The 12,781-nt window shown below is 32.6% G+C and overlaps 1 protein-coding gene across 11 annotated transcripts; it reads right to left on the bottom strand.

Annotated features, from left to right (window-relative positions):
- Positions 1-1,665: 1,665 nt before the first annotated feature.
- LOC101259904 (uncharacterized) lies at positions 1,666-11,541 on the bottom strand. Of its 11 annotated transcripts, none has more exons than XM_069293804.1 (12): positions 11,412-11,508; positions 10,523-10,637; positions 10,390-10,453; positions 10,153-10,299; positions 9,447-9,574; positions 8,998-9,296; positions 8,412-8,480; positions 8,075-8,205; positions 4,437-4,557; positions 3,908-4,000; positions 2,194-2,318; positions 1,666-2,027 (listed from the first exon to the last, which is right to left on the bottom strand). In XM_069293804.1, the coding sequence occupies exons 2-8, from the start codon at positions 10,565-10,567 to the stop codon at positions 8,184-8,186; spliced, it is 774 nt and encodes a 257-aa protein (XP_069149905.1). In that variant the 5' UTR covers positions 10,568-10,637; positions 11,412-11,508; the 3' UTR covers positions 1,666-2,027; positions 2,194-2,318; positions 3,908-4,000; positions 4,437-4,557; positions 8,075-8,183. The 11 variants fall into 11 exon arrangements, with proteins under 11 accessions (XP_069149905.1, XP_069149904.1, XP_069149909.1 ...); XM_069293803.1 differs by having other exon boundaries at positions 10,523-10,642; positions 11,412-11,494; XM_069293808.1 differs by having other exon boundaries at positions 10,383-10,453; positions 11,412-11,482.
- Positions 11,542-12,781: the final 1,240 nt, after the last annotated feature.

The raw sequence follows: 12,781 nt of genomic DNA, 5'->3' as shown, positions 1-12,781 counted from the left end.
ATTTGTTGATATAAAATTCTATTTATAGACAACAAAATGTAGTGTGAACAAATATTTATTGTGCCTTATCATAAATGTTACAACTATTTGGAAAAGTTACAACCTATCAGAAAGTTCACAACCTTTCGTAAAAGTTACAACTTTTCATAAAGTCGCAACTCTTCACAAAAGTCACAATTTTTCATAAAAATCGTAACTCTTCATTAGAGTCACAACTTTTCATAAAAGTTACAACTTTTGATTAAAGTCGCACCTCCTCGTTAAAGTAGCAAAATTTCATAAAAGTCACATCTTTTCATGAAAGTGGAATGCTAGTTTTGAAAAAAAATAAATTTAAAAAGAAATTCTTGCTTGTGGTGGAGCCACGTAGACGCGTCTATGGTTCTAATTTATATAAATATATGATTTTAAACTTTTTATTTTCAAAGATAAATAAGCAAAAAAAAAAGGTGAATAAACAAAAAAAAAACGAAAATTAATGACACAGTACTTACATGACTATGATGTTGCAGATAAGAGTAACATTCTATTCTTAAAGTTGTATTTAATTCATTCAAAGATGAGAAGGTATTTAAATACCCAAATAGGTTAAGTGGTAAAGTAGATTGTGCTACCAAAATTTAGGGATTTTTTTATGCATTTTCTCAAAAATTAAAGATTGTAATATTATACCCAAAAAATATTGTTAAAAAAAATTATATTATCATTTTATTTTCAAAAAATAAAATTCAAGTCCACCTTATTTTACTCTACGCTCCTAATTTATTTATTTATTTTTATATATTTCTCGTATTATGTTAAATGTACACATTAATTTTTAAAATTTTATTCACGTACAATAAAAATTTTATTTTAAAAAGTCTTACAACAGCTAGCAAAATATTTAAGCCTTGGAAAACAAGTTAATAATGCATAAGGTCACCTTCAACGGTATATCCAACTATGCCCGCAACCCTTTAATACAATTGGCGTTCGATATCAATATTGATTCTCAATTAAATTTGAATTCTTATATTATTGCATGGTTCATTTTATTTGTAAAACTTGAAATCTCTAATTAAGGGTGGAGAAATCTCAATCGTCATTCACCATAAGTAAAAGAAAGAGTCTTATAGGAGAGGGATGTGTAATTTTAAGTATGAGATGTTAACTTAAAGAGTAAACTAAACAGGGGGAGATGGGTTTTTTTTCTTCGTAGTTTCATGAATGTTAACCATTACACTCTCCGCTAAATTCATGTAACAATAATCTTTTATTTTGAATAACCTTTACATGCATGTAAAAACAATTTCACATACACTACAAGAATAAGAACACAATTCTTCTAAAAAGAATAGATTTCTTGAACTTCCTTGACATTTCTGATACCAATATATTCTAAAAAATAGAATGCATGCAAGAATTCAAAAGAAAATCTAACAATAGATAGTTGTCAAACTTTTCTATTTCTCCTTTTAAGTAGAACAGAAAATTGATTCAGGGTTTAGGGTTTTGATCAGAAATCGTTGATACAAGAGAACCCTGACCGAACTGAGCTCCAAATAGCCTCATACTTTCGCTTAATTCTCCCATCTCACTCAACATAGGGCTGCAAGAATATTAACTTTCTTTGATTTCCTTTAAATTTTCTTAAAAGAGAATACATGCAAGAATTCAAAGAAAAACTGACAAAGAAATCAAGGTTTAGTAATCATTTAAACTTGACACAATTTGTAATCAAATTCGTGTGTCCTCGTAGTAATTGCAGTTAAGTAGAATAACTGTTATCCATAACAAAACTAAACTAGATTTTCTGCTGTAAACACATGCAACAAAATGCATGGAGAACATAATATACAAAAAGAAAATGTTTCAAGTTATCTCGAGTTCCAAAAAGTGTTCCCAAAAATAGATAGCAGACTCAAGTTAGCACTGATCAACTAGCTTAATTCGCATTGCATGTTAGAACCACCATACATCTTCCCATTGCCTGCAACTCTTAAGATGTTACTATCCTCGAATGTCATCATTCCTTCCAAAGTGGCCATCTGAAAAAATGTATGTTTCAAGACACGGAGAATGATTATTAATCATCATGAAAAATGACAAAAATGAAATGAGAAACAACAGTTCCATTAATAAAGTTCTCCTCGTAGCATCAGACGTTCCTAGTTCACATAATTACACCTCTGTATGTTAAGAAGAAGATGATACCTGTATAATTTATCTGATGTGACCTCCTCCACCACCATCCTAAGATGTACAGGAACATCATGACTTGCTCTTATCACAGCCAACTCCATAGATTCTCCAACATTATTCCACATGTTTTCAAATAGCTAATGACAATTTGAATAAGAAAAGATAAGATTATTAATACCAATAAGAAAATGCATTTTTTATCACATGTTTCTTTACTCCTTGTTTTTGTTGATAGTGTTTCTGTGTATCAAAGTACATTTACTAAGTTGCATTGATCAACTTGAAGAAAAGGAGGGTTTTTTGGCAGAGTAGCACATGAAAGCCTTTTAAGCATATTGCTTGAACTTTCCAAAAATGTTATCGCACTTGTGTCGGATCTGTGTATTTTTGGAGGATCCAACACGCACCCATCAACATTTTGAAGAGTCCGAGCAACATAGCATTTAGGTACAGTAAAGGAACTCAATATTCAACTAGTAATAGCATCAATTAGACCTAATAAAAATCCAGGCTTGGCCTCAGATTTGTTGGCTTAGCCATAGCCTGGCCTAACAATTCATCCCTTTTTACTTGGGAAATTCATACTTTTAACATGCATAATAAGTGGGATTGAGTGGGTGTACATAGGCAGTCTCAAAAACATACCATACAACTAATGACAACTATCTTCATAACCAAAAAGCTAATGCAAATGAAGTGATTATTATGTCCTAAACAATCGTGCAAAAAAAAAGAGGGAAAACACACTTGAATAAGTTTCTTCACTAATTTTTTACATTTGCTATGTTCCAACCATATGTTGCTATCTAGCGACTATGAGTCGTGTACAAATAAAAACACCAGAATAACTTATTCTTGACCTGTAAACCATCGACTGGTAGAGTTGCCAGATGCCAGATAGTTGAAAATTCCAACATGTAATACAGTTGACAAGATGAAGAATATACAAATCAACATTCATAGAGCTACCAAATATAGGCTAGATTAAAGCATGGCTCATGTCCCAACTCCCAAACAGACCATAGGAAGACTGAGATATGAAAACAAGTGAATTTATAGCTCATGTCCCAACTCCCAAACAGACCATAGGAAGACTGAAATATGAAAACAAGTGATTTTATTATCTCACAGAAACTAAAAACAATTTATAAATTTTTAGACCAACTAATGCCTTCCTGGCATTAGAGGTAAGAACTGCTGTAAATGAAAAGGGGAAAAGAATAATTAGCATCCTTGGAACCACGACATAACAGCCCTTTCTTAGCTACAAATGGAAGGGTGGTCTACTGGTTTCAATAGTAAGATATGAACATTAACAACAATAGCATCCACCATTTAAATGACAAAAAAACAACATGCATGATAAGACATTTTGCATACTGCATTGGATGATAAACAGAAAGCAAGTAAAAAGATTCAACTATGATGATACAGATGAACATGCAAACAGATATAAGGAGGACTAAACTTGTGAAGAAGCAACCACCGTATCCTGATGAAAATTAGTAATTTTGTATTGAACCATAATAATGAACAACCATATCCACAATCACTACTCCAACAAGGCGGAAAAGTGACCTGTGAATAGTTCTCTCTCCCTAGCTTAATGAAGGTTCTAAATGATGCAATTAAATACACTCTTAACTATAACAAGAAGAAAGGCAATAACGTACCTCCAAGTAAAAACGAGAAGAAAGGTTTTACAAGAGGAAAGGTAATAATTTACCTCCAAGAAACTGTGAATTCTTGTTCCACCAAAATGAACTATAACATCATTGTGTTTTACCCCAGCGGATTCAGCAGAAGAACCAGGTACGACCTAAACGACAATTTATCAAATTATCCAGCAATTAGAAAGAATAATTTAACAAAATTTGAACTAACAGCATACATGGTTGAACAATAACTTTGACTCTTTTAGAAACAGTTCATAATAACTTTGTGAAGAGTTAATTTGTAACTTTATTTCTCTTGCTTAGTGTTGATCCTCTAAATACAATTCCTTATAATAATTTTAAAAACATTGACAATGAGGATTCCAACTTGTTTGGGATTGATGATTTGTTCTTTTATGCCCCCTTTTATACAAACAGGCACCTCACATCCATCAGAACGTCTTGCACCCAGACCTGGCCTATTCTACCGTAGTGCTATGACATCCCTACTTACTTCAGCAATCATAAAATAGAGGGGGCATCAATAGCATCTAAGAGATCAATTCTCCACAAAAAAATCTTTAATAATAGAGAGCATACCTCTTCAACAATGACACCTTTCAAGACGTCAGGCAACTTCGGAATAATTCTTTCTAGAAGTTCTAGGTTAGCTGCATAAAGGTTAGTTACTTCCATCCCGAGCCAAGGTGGACGTGATTGACTATGATAGAAATAAAACTTAAGATTAGTACAAGGTATTGTGTGCTTAGATTTTCAATAAGCACAAACTCTCTCCATTTTTCCCCATTATATTTTGGTATGTACAAGCAGATTATCAAGTAGAAAAAATATTTCCTAACATTAGAAAAACCATAAGAGGAATAAACATTTTAGGGACTGACACACACCAAGAAACAGAGATCCAGTATGGATATGAGAATGGCACAACATCATATATAATCACCAAAAAATCCAGAATTCAAGGTTATAATTTTATTTCTTTTGCAAAATTTTCTATTCAATCACTTGCAAAAGTTATTAAAGATTCTTTTTTTTTTACACAATTGTTTGAACTTCACGGGGGGAGGGGGTCTTTCTTCTGAAAAGAGAGTGCTAATCGTTTATAAGTTCCTTTTTTAAAAAAAAAAAAGAACGCCAGTGTACAGATTATTTATCATGATCTTTCCCTATCCTCAGACCTTTTATTTGTCCTACTTTCTAATATCGCCATACTCTAACTTGTAAGCTTATTACAATGCTGACTATAATATGTAGCATTTTCAGAAACCCCAAAATACAACTTAGTGACAGTTTAAGCGATATTAGAGATATTAAGGTCTACATAAGATCAGTATAGCCGACACTCTAGTTGCTATATGATGAATTAGGTAACACAACAAGACCTTACAACGTGAGGTATCAATTGAGGATATGCTGGCCGACATAGTAGTTTTCTGATTTGTCTTTTTCTTTCAAAAATAAAAGCAAAACCTGTTCGCAGGAAAACATTTAACTTCTCATTTATCAAATTAATATTAGTCATTTTCAAGGTATATTTTCTAAAGCACTAAAGTAGTTCACCCTTCTTTATAATCTAGTTTAATAGAGGGCAGAATAAGCAATTTTTTTGTTCCATAAACTCCAACCCATGCTCCTGTTTTTCTGCCTATCAGCATGGCGTTGGAAGGGTCTGTACCTATACCTCGGAGGTAGAGTACTTATAAAATCAGTGATGAATACCATTCCCACATATATGATGAGCTTGTTCCCTATACCCAAGATCGTTGAAAGGAAAATCAATCCCCTTGCAAAAAATCAAATGGGTTTGGGTAAAGAACCTCAGCTTACACATCGCTTGTCCATCGCAGAAATGGTTATGGAGAAGGTTCATTGCAGAGAAATATGGGCTACTGAATCACTGGACTACAGTGTGTTGAAAACCATCACAAGGATATGGCCTAAGTTTAATACCAACATGTCCATCAAACTGGGAGATGGTATGCAAGAAAATTTCTGGAATGAACACTGGTAAGGGAGAAGACAGTCTAAAAGCCCTATCCCAGATCTACATATCATATGCCTACAAAGAAATGTCATTGTCTCTCAGATGTGGGCCCCACAAAGATGGGACCAAATCTCCAGAAGGGCTCTAAATGATTGAGAAGTTGATAGTGTAGCAAGTTTGCTTCGGGTACTGAACACCTCCTCGGGCATTTCAGTTAAGTCTTCACAGTAAAGTAATCCTGCTAATGGAAGATGAATAATAATTGGTCATTGACAATGGCTTGGCCTTGGAAGTTAATTTGGAAGATCAAAATTCCTCACACAGTCTCTTGTTTTACATGGCTTGTGATTGGAAGAGCATGTTTAACTCATGAAGTGCTAAAAAGAAGAAGCTAACAGATTTGCTCAAGGTATCTTCTGAGTGGCCAAGAAGCAGTGATTAATGGCCATTTATTCCTGCACTAGAAACATGCTCTCTAGTAGGGTAATGCCAAGACTACTTTTGAAATGTGTTAAATAACTGGAAAGGAATTGGAAGAAGAGGGGCAAAGGAAGACTGGTGGAAGATTATCACAGTATACGCATTCGGTGGACAATAAATAAAGAAAGAAATGCAAGATGTTTTGAAGCCAAAAGGAGCACCATCCAGAAGATCAAGAATGGATTGCCTCAGCTTTCTCTATGTTTCGTGTAAACAAGAGTAAGGTGGGGGAAGGAAGCTTTAGTTGATTTCATACGGAAAATGTAAAGTTTATAGAAAATATTGAGGATGTACTCTGCCCCCTGTGGATTGTAAGTTCCCACCTCGTCATTTTTTGGATGATGAGATTTTGTGAATATACAATTACCCTCATCTAAAAATTAAAAAAAGCCTTCTGCTAATTTTGGTCACTGTCAATGCCATCACAGCAAACAGAAACGCAAAGGCAAGTTTGTTCCTATGGCTACCTATTTGAGTTCTTATATGGATGGACTGGTTATTTTGAAGTAGTACATAGTGAAAAGTATTTCTATGGTCACTGGACAACTTCTTGGATTGAATGCTAGCAGTTTTCTCAAGCCACCAACTGCTTTTGCCCTTTCTCAATTCAGTAGGAGGATGAAGAGACGGAAGCTGATGTAAGATTACACACTTGAGGGAGATAAATTTAACAATGACACAGATCATCAGGTCGACTATGGTTAAAGAGTTCTGCTGCAGATTATTTTTTCCGTTTCTTATTTTTGTAAGGTAGGTGTGAAGCAAAAGTAGTAAATGGGTTTGAACAAAAGTACAAGTCATTATCCAATACAGAATTACATCCCAATTGGATAAGGAGATCCAAATTTACTTTTTGGTTAGAATAATGGAACCAGCATTCTTGCATATTCATTGTCAAGAGACATACCAAGAGTCCAGAAATGCCACCATGGCAAGACTTGCCTCAAATAACTCAAGGACTCCACTGCTAGTAATTGTATTAGCTTAAAAATTGCATATATTATCTACAGATTTCATTCTATTCCATTTTTCTAGACATGGAATTCGAAAATTATTTGTCATTTCTCAAACAGATGAGTCAAAAATAAAGAGAACCAAAAATCAGGATGTGCAAGTACTTCAGCAGCATGGAAGTTAGAAATATACACACCAACATTAAATATCAACCAAACACCTTATTGAACTACAAAAGCTGTAAGACAATATAAAGAAAAGAAGATCCCCCTAATGACACAAACAAGTGGAATATAATATTTAGACCGTACTTCTAGGTCTCATGTGCATTAAACTACAATTAAGCTTCTCCTTATCTAATCAAACATCAATTTAAGATCTATTCTGAACTACAAACAAAATACAGTACATTTTACATAACTCAACGAGTTCCTATTTCTTGAACTTCACTACAAATATTCACTTCACATGCCTGTTTTGGCAGCTTCCAATGCATCAAGCATCCCAAAGACCATTAACTAATTACAAATGACTTAAAACAAGTCCTTTGAATCACATCAATATAATAAGCCGCATTCAAGAAGTAGAGAACCTACATAACTACAAAATATGTTCAATGTAAGATGTCTTGTAGAAATTTTTGGTGTGTCAATAGGGTCGGCTATACAATTTGAGACACCGTGCTTGCTTTACAAAATAATAAATTTATGAGATTCAGGTATTCTACTGGCAGTTGCAAAAAGAAAAATGGTACTACCACATAACAAGCAAACAATAAAGGCAAAGATTCAGAGCATACCCATATTTCTTATGATGCTCCCACCATATGGAAGCTATATTGATTGGTAAGAACACAGAACAGCCCACGGCATAAAAGCAGATACCAATGATTTTTCCATAGTGATTAATCAGTGGACCCCCATCACCGCACTACAATAAAGAATGAATCAAGAAATCCCTAAATTAGCAGTTATTCTACTAAAAATACACATGATATCATAAAATATGCATATCATTTGTCATTGATTAAGAATATTTCCAAAAGCAAAATGAACAGTGCCACTATCCACCAAAGTAAGATGTAAGCGTGAAAGAGAGTTTTTGTTTAAAAGAAAAAAGGGTGTGAAAGAAGTTACTATTGTAATTTGCAAGTCGTCATGAAAAGCTCTTTACAGTAGAAATCGCCATAGTGACATCGATCAATGCTACAATGATCAACCATTAAAAATTTGAGAGATAAGTCGCAATAACCAACATAGCAAACAGGTATGCAATGAGAGTGTACATGTGTGAGAGTCGGTGTGCTGGAAGGAAGTACACATTATGTTTAACAAAAACAACTTACGTAAATGAGTGAACATACTTTTACCACCCATAATCCACCATACCCCTTACTTTTTAGATATTAGAAAATAAAGCAAGGATTTGGGGAATTTCTACCCTCTCAATAATCAGCTAAGGCTTGTCTGCTTATGAAAATGATTCCAATGCGCACAAAAGATGCATTCGACATGCTTTGTCAAAATATACACCAGTAGCAAAATCGCCAAAAACATTGATGTGATGCTTATGGACCACAAATGACTAGGAATAAATCCGTTTCTCTAAGGGCATGCAATTACAAACCAAGACTCAAAATGAACAGGTGATAACACATAAATCCCACCTCTTTATGTTCAAAGAAGTGATAGCATCAAAGTAAAATTCAAATCAAACACCAACCTGAATTCACCAGGAGCAGCCATGATATCGTATGGCTTCCTATTAAGCCGACCAAGTGCAATAATTGAAACTCCAGGAAAAAGATCAAATGAATTTGAATGAGGGCAAAGTTGAAATGACTTCTTCTCAGAATCCTGTAGTTGGCTTGGATCAATCACAATGGAATCATTTAAATAAGCCAGGGATGCAACTGGGAGTAGTGTGTCTAATTGAATCTTTATGGCAGCAATGTTGTAGTGGAAGTCATATGATTCAATATGACCATCAAATGATCTCCCATCGAATAGGTGCACGATAACCTAAACATATAGTTATTATTATCAATTTATCTAGCAAAATTTGGCAAGAAATAACATGCAAAGGATCACCAATTATCATGAGATTGACAAATACAAATTTGGTCAAGAAATTATTAGACAAATTTGACAACATAACAAAAATATACCAACCTTGATATTATCTACTACAGAATTTCTATTTGTGGAACACCTGAGGAGACTTGCAGTGGTTAATATTATGTTGCAAGTGTCTACACTGTCTACAATAGTTCCAGAACATTGAAATATCATCTCTTCCCCTGACAATAAACACAAAAGTAACAATAATAGGTAAAACCTAAACAAAAGTTAGGACTAAAGATAATAAAAGTGAAAAGATTAAGTCTCCAAGCAATAAAAGAAACAAGAAGCATTCGTCCATATCAATATCCTCATTCAAAAAAAGCAGAAATCGAGTGTTTGATCAAAGAGATGTTGGCTGCGGGAATCATTAAAGCTAGTACTAGTCCATATTCTAGTCTAGTTTTATGGGTTAAGAAGAAGGATAGAAGTTGGCAATTTTGAGTGGATTATCGGGCTTCTAATGATATCACAGTCCCCAACAATTTTCCAATACCATGCATTGATTAATAAAAAAAAATGGGAAATTCTGGGAGAGTTCTAGCCTCTCGAATGTCTAGAAAGGTTATGATCAGTTTAATCATAATTTATGGTGTTGGTAGTGTTCTATTGATATGTTTTTTACAGACTTCTTGTTGAAATATCAGTGTATCTAGTGTGAACCAGCAGTACTTGTTCTTTTATTTACTATTTCAAGTCCATCAGAATCCAAGCAAGCAACTATGAGAAAATAAAAGATTTTTTTATGAACAAGTACCAGAGTATGATTCAAGACTGACGACAGATCTGGAAACTGTTAAAGCAGCCCTCTTCGTGTAAGCATCTAAGTGCCTATTTTGCGGATATAAATAAAATCTTCGTCGCTTTGGTTTGTTATTCATTGATTCCCTTTCAACATCAGGACCTATATTATTTCACAACAAAACAACATAAACAAATGAATTTTAATATCAAAAGAAAATAGAAGAAAAAAATTATGAAACTCACAGTGCACCTTTGGCACCCTCTTCCAAGGAGTCACTCGCTCCCTTTTGATACCATGAAAACTCATAATTTACCTACAAAGTAAGTCACTTTTACTCTTATAAATTTATCTCAATGATTAGATATAACAGAAATACTCATACGGGATCAAAATAATAATAATAAAGTTGGATATCTGATCTCAACATCGCTGCTTCATATCAAGTACTCTCCCGTATCACCACTGTTATGTGACAATACTTCTCACAATGAAAAAACCTAAACTAAAACAAGGCAGTGACAATTTTAATAGATGAAAAAAGGCTTGATATGTTGTACCAAATCATATCAATAAAACATCACCACATCCATAAAACATACCAAAGTCGGATACTTGAACTAGGTTAGAACACATAAAGAATAATAGGGATATATAACAAAAATATCAAGAAAAAACACATTTGAATAAAACACACGAAGGAACAATAGAGCAGGAAAAAAGAATCAACGACAACTAAAATAAATCAGACAAAAGAAGCCTTCCACTCTATATCCTGCATTCCATGTTTCCTAATGGAAAATTATGTTATTATGTCCCAACTACCAATGTTGATAGTCTTCGTTAGAAAATTTATGTATCAGTATTATTAATTCCTTGATGGTAGGATATTCAGCCTATGTCCTATGATGTATAACTGATAAATAGCAAACCATGCTATTAGGCTATTAGCAATATAAGGGTTATTAATACACGTATAAACACAGTTAAAAGGCAAAACTACCATTAATACACCAAACCAAATATACCCAACATAATACAACTAATCTCGGCATTAAACTAGGGTTTATATATTACTATTTTGATGGTCAATGAAAGTCTGTGCAACTCCATCACTAGATTAGTAAGTTATTAGCTTAACTCGAATCAATCTTTGTGTTTCATTCTCTATTTTGAACAAACAAATACATCGTCCATGAAAAGAGTAATTAAAAATCACGATAAAACACCCATTAACATCAAAGAAGACTCTCAAATTTCAAATATGATCTTACCAGACTGAGAGTCCGCAGAAATCGCAGAAAAGCGACAGAAAACAAGGAAGCATACAAGTCTAAGCCAAATCACAGTAGTTATCGAACTTGTATTTTTTATTAAATAACAATGTAAATAGGTTATTTATAGGGAAAATTACAAGTAAATTATATAATAAAGGCTATAGTTTAATTTATTTACTTTATATAATTATAGTGGGTTTTTTTTACTATAATTAATGAGGTACACCACCTATTCTTAAATTAATTATATAAAATGTTTTTTTTTTAATTTTGTAAATAATTTTATACAAATCAATATTATCTCTCCTATTCATATTCCACTTTTTTTTTCTATAATCAATACTTCTATTCGATTTTGAATTTCCAATTGGCAAAAATTCAATTTATTCCTTTCGAAATTGAATTCAACTTTCACAGGTAATCCTAAAATTTAGTCGTGTACAATTTTTTTTCCTTATTCAACAATTGTATATGTATTTTGTTTCTTACTTTTTTTCATATTTTTTTGGTGAAATAATCGATTGTTCTTGTTAAATTACAAATTCTTCAAAATCAAAATGAATGAATCATCTTCATCTATGACGATTACTAGAGGTATTCCATTGCATGTCAATTTTGTTGACAATTTACCTTCGTTTTTAATGAGTTTAACTCAAATTTTTGTGTTGATGTAGAGTCTATGGTAAAATCCAAACAAGTTCAACATGAACAAACAATGGAAGAATTGAGATCAAAGAAAAAATATGACCCTACGGCAGTTCAAAAAGTTCTTAACAATTCCAAAGCTAGAGGCATTAAAATTGTACAAGGAGAAAGAAAGAGAAAAACAGTAAACAGTGGTTCAAAGGAGAGTGCATTTGAAATTGACGGATCTAAAGAACATCACAATCATGAGGTAGTGGCTTAAAACACAACTTTAGATACAATATTTTTGTTACTTAGGTGTCAATATACAAAAAATTGTTTGTTTAAGTAATTTTGTATTCACGTAATTATATATAGTATATTGCATGTTTAGTACACATATGTTTTAGTTATTTGTATATATCATCCATCATTTATTTGTATATTCCTTTAGTTATAATACGTGTCGGTAGATTTGATTAGTTTATACATATTTTAAGTTATATATAATGAATAATATACTAAGTTTTAATAGGGATAGAAGTGGATTGTATATTAAATGCTCCATATTATTTTTGTTTTTGTATACATATACAAAAAGTAATTGTATTTAGTTATAGAGATGGAAAAATTTCATATATGATCATAATTTGTATATTTTAGTAGTTATATGCAAATTATTGAAGTTAAGTATATATATATTATTGTAATACATACAAAGTCATTTAGACAGTTGAATATAT

The sequence above is a fragment of the Solanum lycopersicum genome, chromosome 2, assembly GCF_036512215.1.
Source record: "Solanum lycopersicum chromosome 2, SLM_r2.1".
Classification (NCBI taxonomy): domain Eukaryota; kingdom Viridiplantae; phylum Streptophyta; class Magnoliopsida; order Solanales; family Solanaceae; genus Solanum; species Solanum lycopersicum.
Note: the sequence above shows the minus strand (reverse complement) of the source record. Positions and strands in the feature narration are given on the sequence as shown.